Source organism: Cricetulus griseus, chromosome 2 (assembly GCF_003668045.3).
Source record: "Cricetulus griseus strain 17A/GY chromosome 2, alternate assembly CriGri-PICRH-1.0, whole genome shotgun sequence".
In the NCBI taxonomy this organism is placed as follows: Eukaryota; Metazoa; Chordata; class Mammalia; order Rodentia; family Cricetidae; genus Cricetulus; species Cricetulus griseus.
The window spans coordinates 201,811,306-201,831,181 of NC_048595.1; the positions used below are offsets into that span (position 1 = coordinate 201,811,306).

The 19,876-nt window shown below is 43.8% G+C and overlaps 2 protein-coding genes across 2 annotated transcripts in view; one reads left to right on the plus strand and one right to left on the minus strand.

The window, feature by feature from the left end:
• Window positions 1-650: 650 nt before the first annotated feature.
• LOC100756946 (60S ribosomal protein L5) lies at window positions 651-1,722 on the minus strand. Its single transcript, XM_027400764.2, has one exon. It carries the CDS (start codon window positions 1,703-1,705, stop codon window positions 719-721), a length of 987 nt encoding a protein of 328 aa, XP_027256565.2. The 5' UTR covers window positions 1,706-1,722; the 3' UTR covers window positions 651-718.
• A 1,976-nt stretch (window positions 1,723-3,698) lies between these two features.
• Dnajc18 (DnaJ heat shock protein family (Hsp40) member C18) overlaps window positions 3,699-19,876 on the plus strand; it is a 35,917-nt gene continuing 19,739 nt past the window's right edge. The window contains exons 1-3 of the mRNA XM_027400763.2: window positions 3,699-3,850; window positions 5,740-5,926; window positions 8,373-8,518. Of these exons, the coding sequence (XP_027256564.1) occupies window positions 3,811-3,850; window positions 5,740-5,926; window positions 8,373-8,518 (373 nt within the window). The 5' untranslated portion in view covers window positions 3,699-3,810. The remainder of the gene's footprint in view (window positions 3,851-5,739; window positions 5,927-8,372; window positions 8,519-19,876) is intronic.

Genomic DNA, 19,876 nt, shown 5'->3' on the forward strand with positions numbered 1-19,876 from the left:
AATACTTTTAAACCTAGACTCTGAACCCAAATGATTTCATAATTCATGCTACTTCTCAGTCTAGGCCAATACTTCTGAGTTAATGGTGCTCAGACATCCATCCACGATTGCCCTGTGCCCTGGGAATCCAAAACATATCCTATCTCAGCTGGCTGTCTTCTAGAAGCAGGCTATCTACAATCCCCAAAGCAGAAGCACTTTTATGTATAACCATCTGATGCATGCTCCTCATTAGGACCTAGGCTTCTCTGCCCTCTTGTTATGAGCCTAAACTTTAACCACTGAGCCATCTCCCCTGCCGAGACCCAGTCTTCTGAAATATATGAGCTGATCATAGGCCTAGGGCCTCAGAGTTGGGTCTTCAGCTTATCTCATGGTTTAGATGCTTTTGTCTTTCAAGTTTAAGAATATATCACGATCCACCTGGTCGTGATGCACAGTCCTTCCCATACCGATGCACTCTGTCAGACTTTTTTGTTTGAGACAAGGTTTCATAGTGTGTCTCAGGCTGACTTCAAACTAGGATCCTCCTGCTTCAGCCTCCTGGGTGCTGGTACTACAGACGTGTTCTACCACATCTGTTTTTTTGTTTTGTTTTGTTTTGGTTTTTAATACAAGGTCGGTCTTCTGTGTCCCAAATTGCCTTGAACTTTTTTTTTTTTTTTGCTTGGTCAATAAGTTTATTATCTTTATGAAAAAATCTTCATAGAAAATTGCTTTAGCTCTCAGCAGCCCGTTCTTGAGCTCTGAGGAAGCTTGCCTTCTTTTGAGCAACCCGATCTTTCTTCTGGGCCAAAGACATTTTGGGACGGTCCCACCTCTTCTTCTTCACCTTTCTTTTGGGCTTCTTCTCATAGACTGGATTCTCTCGGATAGCAGCGTGAGCTTTCTTATACATCTCCTCCATGTCTGGAGTAACGTTGTTCTTTATGTACTGGGAGAACTGTTTCTTGTACGCATCTTCATCTTCCTCCGTTAGGTAGCGCATGGAGTCTGCGACATTCTGTCCCATGATATGCTTCCGATGCGCTTCTGCATTGAACTCCTTGCTTTCAGAATCATAACCAGGGAATCGTTTGGTACTATGAGGAATAGACAAGTCTCCATCCACAGCTCCCTTCAGGGCCCCAAAAACTTTATTGCCAGTTGTAGTTCGGGCAAGACCTGCATCCAAATAGCAGGTGAAGGCACCAGGCTGGCCATCGATGCTCTCAACATTGTATTCGTCTCCAATCACCTCCGCTTGGCCTTCATAGATCTTGTCCATACCAAACCTATTGAGAAGCCTGCGGGCCAGCAGCAGGCCGGTGCAATAGGCTGCAGCATAATTTGTCAGGCCAACTTTGACCCCGTATTTTGGCAGTTCGTGTGCATATGCTGTGCAGACTATCATGTCCCCTTCTATACGGGCATAGGCAATCTGACAGATGATATCTCTGTTAGTTACACGAACTATCATCCTGTATTTGGGTGTGTTGTACTTAATTTTGTCCTGGATCACCAATCGTTTCCGAGCATAGTAGTCAGTTTTACCCTCTCGCCGCCTTCTAAATCTCACTTGGTACCTCTTGAAGTAGGCCTTATTCTTGACAACTTTCACGAACCCCATCCTGCGGAACAGACACCCGCAACCGCGGCTCCACACAGACCTGCGGCCCGGCGGCGCTAGGGGAGAAAAGCTGCCTTGAACTTCTGATTCTGCCATTTCCTCTCTAGTGCTGACATAAACATGTGCATCACTACGCCTGGCTTATCCTTTGATCTGTTTTGAAATCAGCAATGGGTAACATCATCAGCTTTAGTAGCTAGAGCCAGGTGCTAGGACACAGGGGCTATCAGCTTCCTATCCCTTTTTGGTAGTGTTATTCTTTTTCTCCTATTTGTAATAATAATAATAATTTGCCAGATACACAGGCATGGAGACCTAGTTAGAAATATTGGAGACTTTATGACATGCCTAATACAGACTCTACACTACTAATTTACAATGTCAAGTTACAAAGAAATGATTTTTGTTCTGCCATGTTAGTCTGTAGTACTGGCTGGCATTTATTAAATACCAGACAAATTGTAAGTAGTTTATAAGCATTATCTTCTTGTATCTGTCAGCAATGTTACGCTAATCTTTTTAACCATTATGCTGTTCCCCCTCCTAAATCAGATGATGATGTTCAAATATCTAGACAGCTATCATCTTCTTGCTAGTTATGGAGGTGGGGGTAGAGCACAATGCTATCTTTAGGTTCTCTATTTGTAACTGGTATTACAAATGGCACAAGCCCTTAAGGTTCCGTTAATCTGGTCGTTTTCAAATATATGCTTTTTTAGGTCACAAAATATAAATCAGAAATGTTTTGGTTGGAGAAGGGCAATACGGCCTTCCCTGCTGTGCCTCCCTTCCCTTTCCAGTGCCTCAGAGAAGGTCCCAGAGGCAGCCACACAATGAGTCTTAAGGCTGCCTCAACTACCAATCAAATCTAACCTTCTCAATTTTTAGAAAACTGAAATTGAAGCAGAAGAAAGTTGGTCAGAGCCACACAATGATTTGAGACAAACTCTCAACTACATCCTGTATCTAACTTCTGAGCCAGTGTTTTTCCCCACAGAGAAGCCTTGTCCTGGTGTTCCAAGTGGTCATGAAGTCAGTATGCCAGAGCTATGACAGCAGGGAGGTTAGAGCCACATGTCATATGGAGCTCTTACCCTTCTGTTTGGCTTCAGGGCTATGCATCCCCATGTCTACCCCACTTTCCCTACAGCCTAAGTAACTGGTGATTGACAACATAATTGATTTAGTTTTTTTAAATAAGATATAATTTAATTTCAGGTATTTTTTTATTATGTAGGTAATTTTCTGAAATTCTGATCATTCTGCCCTTTTGTAGACCTGATTTTTGGCTTGGTGATTAGACTAGGTTAGGTGATCCCAACCTCATCATCTTCCTCTGTGGATGAGTAAGGGATTGAGGAGACCAGATTCCCTGTGAATCATGCGAAAGTAGTGCTTTGATTCATTGCTAGACTCCATGGAAAACAGGGTGAGGAACAGAAGGAATAAGACCTCATTTCCTCTTTACAAATCTCTTAGGGCTTGCCCTTCAGAAAAGAAAACAGACCAAAGAAAGGTCTGGGAAGGAGGGAGAAGAAAGAGCCTCAGAGGCTCATGAGTATAATGTGATTTAGTAAAAACAAGGGATGGCAATGACAAGGGCTCTGATGGCGGTTCCAAATTTACACCCCCCCCCCATAAGGATGCCTAAGGAGCTTAGACAGGAGGAACCCACCCAAGCTACTGTCTTACTATTACATTAAATTCGCCTCTATTTTCATTTGTTTGCGGCCATTAAACTTCCCAGTTGAGTTTAGCCTTCCCCAAGCCATCTTTCTATCTCCATAGATTTTGCAGAGTAGGCACTGGTAGATACTTAAGAGGGGACATTCCTGAGGGTGTGAACGTCACCAGTTGGCTTACAATGTGCCAAGCCATTGTGCCGAAGGACCTTTGTAGGTTCTCAGGATCAGGCAGGACAGAAGTCACTATCCCCAGCTACAGATGAGTCTGCGTCAGAGGCAGTAGCCACGCAGAAACCAGCCGACTAAATCCTACAGGCCTCTCTCTGGGGACCCGGCCTCTTCACACCTCTGCATCTCTGCGTCTCCCGCGCAGGCCGCACCGGGACTTGTAGTCGCGTAGCACCGCAGCCTACACGGACTAAACTACAATGACCAGCATGCCCTGCGCTCCGCGCCCCCTCTTTTTCAGCCTCCCGGACTTGCGAGGCTCCACCGACCTGCTGACTGAAAACCGATATGGCGGCCACTCTGGGCAGCGGGGAGCGCTGGACCCAAGGTACCAGGTCCCGGACTGGAGGGTGGGACAAGTTGGCATTCCGAAGAGATCAGGGATGCGGCTTCTCGGATCTTAAGGTCAAGATCCTGGGCCAGATGGAGGCTTGTCGGGAGATGCTAAGCCTGGGTAGGGTTCGGGTTGCGCTGGAGGATGGCCCAGGGCCGAGGCCGGGAAACGCTGGCTCCGGCTGAAGTCGTGGTCCAGAGCTCAGTCACCGGCTACGACTAGTTGCCTCAGAGCCCCCAGCCCCGCCCCGGCCCATGCCCCATGCAGAGCCCGCGGCTGCCCGGCCAGTCTTGACCTCCTGTGATTCGAGGACTCTTAGGATGCTGAGTTCTGTACTTACCTGCCCTTTACTGATAACTCCTCCACATTAGGCCACCTGACTCTCAGTCCCGGTTTGGTCTTGTCCCCAAGGTCTCATCAGGGCCAGTAAGCTGTCTGTCCTTTTCCACCCTACGGTCAGGCAGAAAGTTTTGATCCAATACCTATCATATGTCCTGCATTATACTGAATCTGCAGGGGTAATTTGACAGACGCGGGTCCCTGAGCTCACAGAACTCAGTCCACTGAGAGAGTTTGGCCGATTAGCAGCCTTTTACAAAACACAGCCAGTAAGTTCCTGGGTTACCACAGCAAGGTTGGGGGTTTGGGTTGCACACTGACAAGTCACCCAACACAGCCTGGGTGTCGAGAGAAACTTGTGGAGAAAACGTTACATGTAAAGATACGAAGGATGCCTTAAAGGAAGATTGCCGAGGCAGTGTCACTGAAGGGTCTTAAGTAGGAGAGAAAGATGTTCTTAAAGCCTTTTCCGGTCTTCTGGCAAGACAGGAGTGCTGTGTCCTCCCTGGATTGCTCTGTACATTTTGTAGGCGTCAGGACTTATTGAATCCTCTTGCACTAAACTAGAATCTTTTTGTGGGTAGGAATTGGTCTCACCCATACAAGCCCTGATATGTCTAGCCCAGTGTATTGGTTCATATTAGTTCTGCAAGTGTTCGTTTAATTTTTTAAAAAGATTTATTTTGTCTTTAATTGTGTGTGTGTGTGGGGGGGGGCAGAGGGGTAATATGTGCCTGGGAATTCCCGTGCCTTCAGAGGCCAGAGGCATCAGATCCACCTGGAGCTGGAGTTAGAAGAGGTTTGAGCTGCCATATGGGTGCTGGAAACCAAATTCAGATCCTCTACAAGAGCAGTCTTCACTCCTAACGGCTGAGCCGTCGCTCCAACTCCTACAAATGCTTATTTAAAAGAATTAAACAATTCCATTCTGTTTTGTTTGTTTTATTGTACTTTTTGTTTGTTTTTGAGACAGGTTCTGTTTATGCTTTAAATGTTAAGGGTAGGGGCATTGCAAGCAAAGTATTGTTTTATGAGGAATGTCACCTCTGACGTTGCAGCACAAAGAGATAAGCCTCTCTCTACACTGCACTAAAGGCAAGGTATTGGGTGGAGATGCCTCACAAGCCCTCTTGTATCTAAGTTAAGAGCATTTGTTGAATGAGTACTGTTAAGTATGGTGAAAATTTTGGGCTTTGTGTTTCTGGCATTTAAATTTTTTTCTTGGTTGCATCCTGTATTTTCTGTATAGTATTTGAGGGAAGATGTTTGCTTGAGTTTTGAATGGAAATTTTGAAGTCTCGGGTATCTCTGGTCATTTAAACATTTCTTCACTCTTATCTACATACTGCCCCCAACAGAGCTAAGGCAAACAGCAAAATTTTAGAGCTGGGCATCGTTGCATAAGTTGTAATTCCAACTCTAGAGAAGCCAAGGCAGAAGGTTCATGAATTTGAGGCCAGTCATAGTGAAACCTTGTCTCAGAAAAAGTAAACCAAGGTCTAAATTGGCTTGAACTGGTGGTTGATTTGGCTGTTGTTTTGCAGCTTACATTGATGCAATTAGAAGAAACAAATACCCAGAAGACAGACAACCTGGCAGCCATGATCCCTGTGGTTGCTGTAACTGCATGAAAGCACAAAAGGAAAAAAAGTCTGAGAATGAGTGGAATCAGACCCGGCAGGGAGAGGGGAGTTCCACTTATACAGAGGAACAGCTACTAGGGGTTCAAAGGTAAGCCTGTAATACAGTGGTTCTCAACTTTCCTAATGCTGTGACCCTTTAATACAGTCCCTCATGTTATGGTGATCCCAACCATAAAATTATTTTGTTGCTACTTCATAACTGTAATTTTGCTACTGTTATGAATCATAATGTAAGTATCTGACATGCAGGTTATCTGATATTCGACCCCGTGAAATGATCTTTCAAAGCCCCAAAGGGGTCAGGACCCACAGGTTGAGAATTGCTTTCATAGGATTAAATATGCAAAAAGTGCTTACAAGAGTGTTTGTCTCAGAATGGGCTATATAACATCACCATTTTCCTTTAGATTTATTTTTTATTTTATGTGTGTAGATGCTTTCCCTGCATGTATGTCTGTATACCATGTTTGTTCAGTGCTCTAGGAGGCTTAGAGCTTTGGACACTGAAACTGGAGTTACAGGTAGGCAGTTTTGAGCCTACATGTGTGTGGTAGGAACCAAAACCAGGTCCTTTGGAAGAGCAGCCAGGGCTCTTAACTACTGATTCATCCCTATAGCCCCCATTTTCTTATTATTGAAAGACACTATCTTCTTAACTTCCAATGAAAGACTGGGTGAGAATGGAGTGTTAGAATATAATGTGAGTTGTACTATGCGCTTTAAGAGAAGTAGGGAAAACAAAGCACAAAAGCAAGGCCTGGGCATGTAACTCAGCAGCAAAGAGCTTTGTCTCACATGCACGAGGCCCTAGGTTTGATCTCCAGTACATTAAAAAAAATAAAAAAAGATGTCTCTTAAGCAGGTGTGATCCAGGTTTGTGATCCTGACTACTCAGGAGACTAAGAGCAGAGCATTTGCAAGGTTAAGGCCAGTCTGGATACAAAGTGAGTTCAAGGCCATACTGGGCAGCTAGGGAGACCCAGTCTCAAAATAAGATAGTAAAAAGAGGGCTGAGATATAGTTCCTGCCTAGCATTGGAAGACCCTGGGTCTAATACCCAGAACCATTTAAAAGAAAGGAAGGGAGGAAGAAAGAAAGAAAGAAAGAAAGAAAGAAAGAAAGAAAGAAAGAAAGAAGGAAGGAAGGAAGTAGAAGGTAGGCATGGTGGCATAAGCCTGTTGTCAAAGAACTTAAGTTGAAGCAGGAATATCTGCAGTTTGAGACCCTTGGCCAAAAAAAAACAAAAAACCCTACATAAGAAGGGTAAAGGAAACAATACAAGAGTAGCTATAAATAAAATAGAAAATAGTAAAACAATAGAGAAAAACCAATAAAATCATAAATTGAATCTTTAAAATGACAAGAAAATTGATGAACGTTTAACTATACTGCCCAGGGCAACAAACAATATTCAAATGACTAAAATCAGGAATGAGGCATGCCTGGTTGTGCAAACCGGTAATCCTAGCACTCTGGAACAGGAGGAATAGGCAACTTCCAGGGTAACCAGAGCTACATAGGGGGCTGTCTGTTCCTCAGCACGCAGACATACACAAAGTCAGGTCTGAAAAGAGAGGACATCATTACCTTTCTTGATTTTTATTTTTATGTGTCTGTGTATGCACAGCACATGAGACACCACAGACACCTGAAGAGGGCATCAGATACCCTGGAGATGGAGTTATAGGCAGCTGTGAGTCACCTGACGTGTGGGTGCTGAGAGCTTGAGACCAGCCAGACCTGCAAGAGCTATAGACTGAGAGATCCTCTCTCTTTGTTGTTGTTTGTTTGAGACAGGGTCTTTCAATGTGTTGGGATTAAAGGCTTATACCACCATGCCCTAGGAGACTTTTTTTTTATTTCAAGACAGGGTTTCTCTGTTTAGCCCTGGACGTCCTGGCACTCCACTCCAGGCTGGCTTCAAACTCAGAGATTTACCTACTCCTGCCTCCTGAGGGCTGGGATTATGCAGTGGCACATAACTACATGGAAAGACACTGTCTCAAAACAAAACAAACCACTCCCCATCTCCCTGAAGGGAAACCACTTATACAGTTTTCAAAGACAGCCGTAAGGGCAGATGTGAGAGCATACACCTATAGTCTGTCTCAGCATGTGGGGAAGGGAGGCAGAAGGACGAAGACTTCAAGAGCAGCCTCAGCTACGTAGTGAGCTCTGGTAGCCTGGGCTGCTGGAGATGCTATCTCAAGAAAACAAAATGAGGTAATTAGCTAATTCTTCTAGCTTTGCTGTACTTTGATTAACTCTCAGAATCTTACCCTGAACTTTGACATGAAGGCTAACATGCTTCTTCTGCCCACTTATATGAATATAGGCTGCAGAGAAGAGAACACCCAGAGAGGCAATGCCAAGTACTGAGGTCTGGGAAGGGAGATTTGAATGTGTCATCAATGGCTTCACTACTTCCTTAGGCTTGCTTTGGGGTTCACAGGTCAGAGGGATGTATTGTTTGGCTATTAGTTATACAAATAGAGTCTCTGTAGATACACATATTTTTAATTTTTTTCTTTAAGAATCAAGAAGTGCAGAAATTACTATGAAATTCTGGGTGTTTCTCAAAATGCCAGTGATGAAGAGCTTAAGAAAGCTTACAGGAAGCTCGCCCTGAAGTTTCACCCTGATAAGAACTGCGCTCCTGGAGCAACAGACGCCTTCAAAGGTTTGTCCTTGAACCCATGCCATCTGCCCTTGTAGTGTTGGTGGTAACAAATTTGTTTGTTTTAAAATATTATATTTATCTTAGCAGGGGGCACATGCATGGAGATCAGAGAACAACTTTTGAGAATCAGTTTTCTCTTTCCATTCTGTGTGTCCCAGGTCATCAGGCTTGGCAGCAAGTACCTCTTTTTTTTCTTTTTTTTCTTTTTCTTTTTGGTTTTCCAAGACAGGGTTTCTCTGTATTGCTTTGGAGGTTGTCCTGGAACTGCTCTGTAGACCAGGCTGGCCTCAAACTCACAGAGTTCCGCCTGCCTCTGCCTCCCAATTGCTGGGATTAAAGGCATGAGCCACCAATGCCAGGCCAGCAAGCACCTGTTACCCTCTGTCTCAGTCAGGGTTCTATTGCTGTGAAGAGGCACCATGACCACCGCAACTATTATAAAGGAAAACATTTAATTGGGGTGGCCCGCTTACAGTTTCAGAAATTTGATCCATTACCATCACAGCAGGGGTAGCGGCAGCATGCAGGCAGACATGGGGCTGGCTACATCTTGATCAAAATGTAACAGGAAGTGACATGAGACACTGGGTGGTATCTTGAGCATATATGAGACCTCAGAGCCACCTGCACAGTGACAAACTTCCTCCCACAAGACCAACAAAGCTATTTCAAGAAAGCTACAACTCGTAATAGTGCCACTTCCTTTGGGGGCCATTTTCTTTCAAACCACCACATTCCACTCCCTGTCCCCCAAAGGCTTGTAGCCAAATCATAATGGAAAAATGCATTCAGCCCAACTTTAAAAGTCCCCATAGTTTATAACAGTCCCAACCTTATTTAAGTCTACCGTTTGCTGGACAGTGGTAGTTCATGCCAGGCAGTCAGCTTCACTTTCACATCTTCATAGAATGGCCTCTCAGGCCTCCACTCAGGGCCACCCCTGACTCATGCCTGGCCTCTCGGCTTTCCTTGGTCTCAGAGGCAAATCCCATAACTCCTTTTTTCTATTCTTAAACCCTAAAGCCAGAACCACATGGCTGAAGCTATCAAGTTCTGTTGCTTGCTGGGGCTGGAATATGGACCCTTTGTTCAATACATCTTTTCCAGCTTTCTGTTTTTGATTGTTACCTTCACTGCCTAAGCTGGGCTGTCCTTGAATTTGCTCTGCCTCTGCCTCCCAAGTGCTGGGATTAAAGGTATACACCACCATGCCCACCTTGATACATTCTCTTTTTTTTTTTTTTTTTTTTTTTTTTTTTTTTTTTTTTTTTTTTGGTTTTTCAAGGCAGGGTTTCTCTGTGGCTTTGGAGGCTGTACCAGAACTAGCTCTTATAGACCAGGCTGGTCTCAAACTTACAGAGATCGGACTGCTTCTGCCTCCCGAGTGCTGGGACTAAAGGCATGTAACACCAACGCCTGGCTGATATATTCTTAATAGTGATTATTAATGCAGTTCTTTCCTGCATTCATCTATTTACATTGATTTTGTGTGTGTGTGTGTGTGTATTTTTTTTAAGAAGGTTTTTTTTTTTTTTTTTTTAATGGCATCTTTTGTGGGATGGAGAGTTGGCTCGGCAATTAAGAGCACTTTTCGTTCTTGTAAGAGGACCTGGGCTCTATCCCCAGCATCTACAATGTGACTCACAACCATCTGTAACTCAAGTCCCAGGAGATCCAATGTCCCCTTCTGTCCTCAGAGGGAATCAGATGAGCACATAGTGCATATACATACATGCAAGCAAAACTCATATACACATGAAATAATAAATAAATCTTAAATTATTTCTAGGGGCTGGAGTTCAGTGGTTAATAGCACTTGCTACTCTTGCAGAGAACAGCAGTTTGGTTCCCAGAACCTATGTCAGGTTGCTTACTACAACCTGTAACTCCAGTTTCAGGAGATCTGCTGGAGTCCAGCTCCGGATGAGGGCAGGGTCTGAAGAGGGTAGATGCAAGAGTGATGACAGAGAAATCTGGTCAGTGACTAACAATAGTTTGTAGGACATTTATAAGAAAGCTTGATCTGGGTGAGCTAAAAAATTGTCATCCATATAGTGGACCAGATAAATATCTGGATAAGTGAGCCTAACTTTTGTAAGGGCCAAATCAACAAATTTTTGGCACAATGTGGAACTAGTCTTTATTCCTTGGGAAAGAATTTTTCAATGAAAGCATCTATAAGGCTGCTTTAAATTTACAGAGGGAAGACTTAAGTTAAATCTTTTTCCATCTGTAGGAAGGGGGATAGAGAAAAAACAGTCCTGTAAATCTATACTCTTTGGGGATCACAGCAAGAGAAGGGAGGCCAGGCTGAAGAGTTCCCATGGTTTCCATAGTTTGATTATTTTTTTCTGAGATCCTATAATAGTCTCCATTTTCCTGATGTCTTTTTAGTAACAAAAATTGGAGTATTCCAAAGACTTGTAGACATAATATGCCCAGTGTCCAGCTGTTCCTAAACTAGAGCCTCAGCTGTCTGGATCTTTTCTTATATTAGGGGCCATTGCTCTACCTAGACAGGGTCATCAGATTTCCAAGTTATAGGATCAGCTGTTAAGAATTGTTTGTGGATGGGTGGTGGTGGTGGTGGTGGTGGTGGTGGTGGTGGGTGCACACACCTTTAATCCCAGCACTCAGGAGGCAGAGGCAGGCAGATCTCTGTGAGTTCGAGGACAGCCAGGGCTACACAGAGAGACCCTGTCTTGAAAAACCAAACAAAACAACAACAACACCAAAATTGTTTTGCAATGTCCCCAGTTAAAAACCCTGATACCGGAAGCCATATTTGTCCTGTTTATTTTTTGGTTCTATTGGATAAAATCTTTCTTGGCTATTTTTTTCCTAATCCCTTTTGGGGTCATATCCTATTTGTAACATCTGAGAGGAGATAATTTCGTTAGGGCTTACCAAGAGGAGGCCCATTTTTTCCAGAATACCCCATCCCCATAAAGAGAAGGGAGTGCTGGAATTACATAAGGAGTGAGGAGTCCCTTTATTATCACCATCCTCCCACTGTAAGCTTGTGAGCTTTTAGCAACTTGAGGGGGTCTGTCCAATTCTGTATAAAATGGAGGGGCTAGTGGTAATAGGCCAATTTTGTGACCAGTTCTTTCCTGCTATATAAGAGACATCAGCCCCTGTAACCATAAGCCCCTGTATCTCTTTTCCTTGAATTTTTAAGATTTTTAAAAGACCCCGAACTCTATTTCTTGTAACCAAAATACATGATCCTGTGAGCCAAAGCCTTGGCTACCTCGAGGTATATTTGAAGCTGAATGGCCATGAGAAAAGTAGGGTAAGATTAATAATTGAGCAACTCTCTGACCAGAATGAATCTGTATGGTTTTTACTGGTGCTTGAATCATGACCTTGATTCCCCCCATATAATCAGAGTCAATGACCCCAGAAATAACATGGTTCCCTTGAAGAGAAGTTGAACTTCTACCTAAAACTAATCCCACTTGACCAGGGAGTAAAGGTTCAGAAACTCCTGAAGGGACCGTTTCATTAGGGATGTCTGGGGTTAATTCGACTGAGGTGGTAGACTTGAGATCCAGTCCTCCATTCCCTGAGGTTGTCTGGAATAATTTTGGATTGACTTGTGTCCTGGGGCAGGAAGGAAGGGATTGGTCATTGTTACTCCCACTGGGGAGGGGGGGCAGGCTGGGGTTGGCCCCTCTGGAAGTTTCCCAAGGGGAAAGCAGGAGGCGGTGCTAAATTATCTCCGAGTTTTAGGTCCCTTAGGTGGTGGTGTGGGGGGAGTCCCATTTTTATGAAATTTAGCGCCAGAATCTCTTTGCCAATGAAATCCTTTCTGACACCGAAGACAGAGGGAAGCCTGAGGAAGGCTGAACAGGTCCTTCTTGATTTTTATTAGGACACTGTTAGCTTATATGTCCTTTCTGACCACAGAAAAAACAAGTCTCCACATTCTCTGGTCGGGAAGTGGGGCTGCCTCTGAGGAACTGAGTAGTTGTTTTACCTTGAAGGGCAGCGGCAATAGCTATGTCTTGAGGAAAAACGGGGTGAAATCAACACAAGCCTTCAGATAATCTGAAATAGTTCACAGTCTGCTAGCAGATATTAACAATGTCTTGCAGGCATTATTGGTGTTCTCGTAGAGCAGTTGTTTAATTATTTCTGTAGCCTGTTCCTTTGGTATGATTTTGGTCACAAAATCAGTGAGCGGAGAAATAAATGAATTATAAGGTTCATCCCTCTTTTGTTTTATATTAACCACCCCTGGGGAAGAAATATCTGAAGCAGGCAAGTATCTCCAAGTAGCAATAACCAAATCAGGAATTAAAAGCAAATCTTTTTTAGGTGTTTTTAGCTGCTGCCCAGGATCAATCCATTGGGCTACTCCCAATAGCACAGAAAGACCTATAACCTCTTCTGTCTTCCTGATGCCAGCTTCCTTTTTTGCTTCTTTCTCATATTCTACCTTCCATAATAAGAAATGTCCTCCTGGCAGGCACACTTTAGCCAACTGATGCCAATCATTAGGAGTCATCCAATAAGTACCAAAATTTTCCAAAAGTGTTATAACAGAGTGACGTGATACCATAACTGGCAACTGCCTCCTTTAATTCTTTAACAAGCTTGTAAAGCAGTGGTTCCCATGAAGTCTCATTATTCTCATCACTTTGTCCCCATAAATAATGGAATGTCTTAAAAGAAGGTCTCCAGATAAAGCTACTTCATGGGCAGTGCCAGACATGGCTAAGAGTCCTGAGCTATGATGTTTAAGTCTCCCCTGTTTTTCTTTTTCTAAGAGGAGGAGCAGATGGCTTAATATGTGGGGGAGGCCAATCTTTATCATGATATCTCACAGCTTTTTCTAAATCATAGGCATTATGAGGATCTAAAGGCTCCTTGGGTGCATCCTCAGGGTCAGATCCCTCTGAATCATTATTTAACAGATCAATTAAATCTTCATGCTTTAATAAAGGAGGCTTAACAGAAATCTTAGTTCCATATACTTTAACAAGTGAGATTCTTTTAGAAACATTGTGGGGGAGATCTGTCCCTTCTTCTGCAGACAGGGTTTGTTTAGTAGTCCCCACAAGGAAAATGCTTGAATAGCACCTTTTCACGGCCATGTTTAGTGTACCAGCATCTTATATCTTTTTCCAACTTTTTCCCAAACTTCTAAGTCTAAAGTTCCATGATCTGAAAACTGTAAAAATTCTGACAAACTGTGTTCCTGGACTTTAATACCTTTCTTTTTTAGGAGCTTTTAAGGATATCAATATACATTTGTCTCTCAAAGGAGTTAGTATGTCCTATTTTTATACTTACTTCTCACTCTTCTTACCTAGCCTTTTCTTATATGGGGGTCCTGCAACGCCTTTAGTGAAGTCCTTCTTGGACTGAAACAGCTAGGGGGAAACTTACCTATCTTCAGATTCTGTGTGTAGGTGCTAGTTGCCAGAATCCAGCTGTAGAAGAGGGCAGGGTCTGAAGTGGGTGCATGCAAGAGTGGCTATGGAACACTTCTTAGTTGCGTTTCACGGGAGATGGACAGAGAAGCACATCTCAGTGTGGCTTGACCTACTCTGACAACCTGCAACTCTCACAAGATTTATTTATACACAAAATCATTTCTTTATAGACTTTAATCATTGATTACAAAGTCTTCATGGTGCATACTTTTTCTAAAATCTTCCTTGATTACATAAGCACATCAAAGTAAAAGAGGCAAATGAGCAAACAGCAAATTTCATAAGAACTAAAATTTAACATGATAAAATTAATTCTTTTAACTCAGTGTTTTTTTCCTTAGAATTGGTGTTGTAAAGCCTGCGGTCACAGAAATACAGAAATAGATGTCTGTAGTTAAGTTTGACTAAGTTGATAGTCAGAAATTGTTTCCTACTACCTGTCATATCAAGATTCTCCTGTATTATTCTATTAATCTACTATAATAAATATTTGATCTTTCTGCAGAAATCTAATTCCTCAGTCCTTTGCTTCCATTTTTCTTTTGTATCTGACATAAGACCGCCATCCTTTCCCTTGACCTCTGAAGTACCGAACTCTTTTCTTTATTCCTCCCACAATCCTAGAAGTCCTGCTCTGACAAGTGTGCTCAGGAAGCCAGACAGTTCCCTGAGTCAGAATGTTTCTCTTTGTGTATCTGTCATAAACTCTTGTTTCAATATGGTCTCTATCATTATTACAATCCTGCAAAGAGTAAAAGGACATCAAGATTCCTAAAACTGCTTACTTTGCCTTTAAGTGGGTACCAAGGCTTGTCATTAATTTTATAATCAAAATCTTTTCCTTGTCCATGCTAGTTCCATGTTTCTGAGGAAAAACATGGAAGGCTAATGATTCAGTTATGATTTGTTAACTTCTAGGATTTCCCTGTTTTTCTTCTTTAATGATTTTTTTTCAGATCCTGTGTCTCATGCTTACTAACACCATTTAAGCTATAAGTTCTATAGAAGACTCAGTCTTACATAGCTGATTCTCCTAGGGAACCACCATAAATTTTATTCTTGTTAACATCAGCTTCTATGAGAATTGTTACATTATCTTGGTTTTAGTCTTCAGGGAGGGGCCCTTAACAGCAAGGAATTCAAGCATTAAACATGTCAAAGACATAGGCAAGAGTTGTGCAGCAGATTCCACCAAGGGCAGTGAAGGGTCAGTCCAAGTCATCTAAGCACTGAAGCTTTGTCAAGCAGCGTCTTCAAGATGCTGGGCATCACCAGAAATCCAGTGTCCTCTTCTGGGCTTTGCAGGTGCTCACACACATACACATAAATTTTTTTAAAAATTTTTAAAGGTGACCTTCTAGAGATCAGATTGAATGAATCAAGTTGGCGTGTTCTTTGTGAGACTTGGAGGTTGGGAAGTGCTTTCACATGGGTTCTAAGCAGAGCTTTCAAACTTCTGTGACCAGGGAACTCCTTGTCATGTTATTGACATGCTTATAAGAAAACACCATGCAGCCAGATGGTAGTGGCACACGCCTTTAATCCCAGCACTGTGGAGGCAGAGGCTGGCAGATCTCTGTGAATTTGAGACCAGCCTTGTCTACAGAGTGAGCTCCAGGACAAGGCTACACTATAGGGAGAAACTTTGTATTGAAAAAGCAACAAAAAATTTTATTTTAAATTATATCTGTGTGTAGGTATGAACACATGTGTGTCTGATGTCCTTGGATGTCAAAAGAAAGTCTTGAACCCTTGGATCTGGAGTTATATAGAAAGTGCTGTTAACTGCTGAGCCACCTTTTTAGCTGAATAAATATATTCTTTTTTTTTTTGGTATTTTGAGACAGAGTTTCCTTTGGAGGCTGTCCTGGAACTAGCTCTTGTAGACTAGGCTAGTCTCGAACTCACAGTGATCCATCTGCCTCTGCCTCACGAGTGCTGGGATTAAAGGCATGCGCCACCACCGCCCGGCTGAATAAATATATTCTTAAAACATTTTTTAAAGATTTTATTTACTTATTATGTATACAACATTCTGCTTCCATGTATATCTGCACACCAGAAGGAGGCACCAGATCTCATAACCGATGGCTGTGAGCCACCATGTGGTTGCTGGGAATTGAACTCAGGACCTCTGGAAGAGCAGCCAGTGCCCTTAACCTCCGAGCCATCCCTCCAGCCCCCAAATACTGATTTTGAAAGGGAAAAATCTTATGATAGAACAATCTGGATGTCATCCAGGGATCTAAGTTCAAATCACTAGGTCTGGAACAACTGACATCAGGTGGTGCAGTGCCCATGCATTTGACCTGAATACAGTAATAAGGGAACTTATCGAGATATAGAACATTCTGCAAGAGATTGGTCTAAGTTGAGCAGTGGTGGCACATGCCTTTAGTCCTAGCACTTGGGAGGCAGAGGCAGGCAGATATCTGAGTTCAAGGTCAGCCTGGGCTACAGAGAGAGTTCCAGGACAGCCAGGGATACACAGAGAAATCCTGTCTCAAAAAACAAACAAACATACAAAAATAATACTGGTCCAGTCGCCAAGAAAATCAGTATAATAACATTTATAGAGACAGCTGGATACCAGCTTTTTGTCTTCTGCTTGGGTTACTGTGCCAATGGCGATACCACTAACCAAAATCTCTAGCTTACTTTGTTGAGGGCAACAATGTAATGCTAAGAATTAATCAGTCGGGAAGCCCATCATGCTGCCATTCACGTGGGCAGAGGGCAGGCACTCCAGGAAGCACAAAGACAACACTGTGGCGTGATGGGAGAGAAAGAAGCAAGCGAATAGGTGGTAGAGAAATGGAGGGTGAGCAGTTTGTGTGCTGTGAAGTGGCGGAACTGGAGTCGTGAAGGCAGTTGCTCTTCCTGCTCCTTGGGAAAAGGTGAATGACACTGCCAGCAACAAATACAAATGCTGTTGGGCCTATGCCTTATTCCTTTGAGAACACCGACCACTCTATGTGTCACTGTGACTCCCAGAACCTCATCCTAGCCCAGGAAGCAGAGCAGTACCTACAGAATGGAGACCCACAAGTGACTGGACATGTGCTGCTGTGTTTACTTCTCATCATTGGCCTATCAGCTGTGAGACTGGGTGACTCTATGTTGAACTCCGGTTTTACTGTGCTGTGTCTAAGCTTGGCCAGAGATTTATTTCCTTTGGAAGCTTTGGGTTGGACAAACACTTGAAGACACCCAGAGGCCCCACCCACTGCATTGCAGAGTGGGCAGGAAAAAGATACCTAGAGACCCAACGTGTGGCCCACCTGCAGCATGAGCCACTAAGATGTGCAAGTGTGGAGCAGAGTGACGGGAGAGAAAGAGAACCTTTTGAGCACTATAAAGAGAGACAGATCTGAAGATTCAAAGGTAGGGAGGAACAGCCTGATGTGAGCACCCTGCGGAGCCACCTGAGACCATGGTGAAGTCCCAGCCCATGCTGCTGTTGAGGACCATGTCTGGGTCCATGGCCATGCAGCAGCAGGGGTTTGTGTCCATGGCCAAGACCCATATCACCAATAAAAGCCTTGATGATATCTCTGGTCTGGACTGTTGCCTGGAACCATGTTGACATCCAAGGGCTGCATAGAGTTGGTCCTGCCCCTCACTGGAAAGCATGCCTTGCTCCTCATCTGGACAGCACAATAGGGCTGACCCTGTTGGTAGGGACCTGGGTGAGCCGGTCCTGCCCCTTGCTGCCTGTGGCATTGGGAGAGCTAGCCAGGGCAGTACTAGAGAGTTCGCTCTGGTGGTGAGGATGACGGAGAGCAGGCAGGCTAATGAACCCAGCAACCACCCAGACCCAGAAGCAGGGCTGTGAGCTGGCCCATCCCAACATCCACCCCATCTGTGATCTGCTGGAGCACGTGGAGGGGCTGGTTCTGCAGACCCAAAGCTGCAGGACCTCCATGACACAAGGCAACGACAGGATATCCAAAAGGAGTCCCAGTGGGGGCTCAGCACTGATACTGTAGCAGAAATCAGAGGCCTCAAACCAGACCAATGACTTCTTGCAGTGAACACTTGCAAGTAAAGATGTATGGACTAAAGGGTTTACTGTGTGACTCACTGTGACACATTACAGCTTCCACTACAAGATCTTGTTGTTGTTGTTTTTGTTTTTGTTTATTTTTGGTGGGGAGGTTGTAGGGGCAGAGGGTGAATAAGAAGGGATGTGGAAATGAATGGGATTGGGTGCATGATATGAAATCCACAAAGAATCAATAAAAGTTTTAAAAAGGAATTAATCAGGGTCTAAGCATGATGCTTTACACCTTTAATCCCAGCAGTGGGGAAACACAGGCAGGTAGATCTCTGATTTCAAGGCCAACTTGGTCTGATATAGTGAGTTCCAGGCCACCCAAAGCTACATCGTAAGACCTTTTCTCAAAACAAAACAATTGATCAGTCCAGGTAGAGGGCACATAGGTTATTTTTTGTAGTGTGTGCTATTTTTATCTATGTGTATGTGAATGTTTGTGGAAATGCCAATTGTTTGTGGTTGTCCTTAGAGGCCGGAAGAGTGCATCAGATCCCCTGCAGGTGGAGGTGTAGGCAGCTGTGAGCCATTGGACCCAGATACTGGGAACCTAACTCTGCTTCTGGAACAGCAGCAAGTGCTCTTCATTGCCGAGCCATTTGTCTAGCCCTGGGGTTTGGTCTTTTTAGACAAAGCCTTATTATGTAGCCTTGAGATGGCCTTGAACTCCAGAATCTCATCTCTGTCTCCTGGATGCCAGGATTACAATTGTGCACTCCCAGGCCCAGCTTATGTATCTTTATTGTACTAGAAAACAAAACAAAACAAAACCCCACAAGCCTTTCTGTATAGTTGATATTTGAAAAATAAGGAAAAAAGACTTGAAACTCCTTTACATTTATTTGTGTGGGTCTATGAAGGCCAGGGAACAACTTGCAGGAGTTGGTTCATTCTGTGTGGTTCTCTGTAACCAAGTGGGTTCCCAGGATTGAGCTCAGGACATCAGGCCAGGTGGCAAGTGCCTTTACTCACTGAACCAACTTGGGTGTACAAGAGACAGCTCAGTGTTTAAGAGCCCTGGCTATTCTTGCAGAGGACCAAGGTTCAATTCCCCAAACCTACGTGATGCCTCACAACTGTCAGTAAACTCCAGCTCCAGGCAATTCAGCACCCTCTTCAGGCCTCTGTGGGCACCCACCACACACATGTGGTACATATACATACATTCAGGCAAACAAGCCCATACACATAAATGGAAATGAATTTTTTGTTTGCTTAAGACAATGTCTCGCCCGGTGGTGGTGACGCACGCCTTTAATCCCAGCACTCGGAGACAGAAGTAGGCGGATTTATGTGAGTTTGAGACCAGCCTGGTCTACAAGAGCTAGTTCCAGGAGGGCCTCTAAAGCCACAGAGAAACCCTGTCTCAGAAAAACCAAAAAAAAAAAAAAAAAAAAAAAAATAAGACAATGTCTCTTTGTGTAGCCCTGGCTAGCCTGGAACTCACTCTGCAGGCCAGGATGGCCTTAAAGACATAGAGATCTGCCTGCCTCTGCTTTCAGAGCACTGGGATTAATTATAAGTGTGTGCTACCAAGCCAGGCAGTGGTGGTGCACACCTTTAATCCAGCAGAGGCAGGCAGATCTCTGTAAGTTCAAGACCAGCCTGGTCTACAAGAGCTAGTTCTAGGACAGCCTCCAAAGCCACAGAGAAACCCTGTCTCGAACCACCACCACCACCACCACTACCCCCGCAAAAAAAGTGTGTGCTACCATGCCCAGATAAAAATAAATCTTAAAATAAACAAAAACAAAGAAAAAATCCCTGCATATCATGAAGGCAGCCTCTCTATTGTGAATCTAGTTCTTACAGCATTGCTAAGGAAGCATGTAGATAATGCTTTGTATCTTTATATGTATA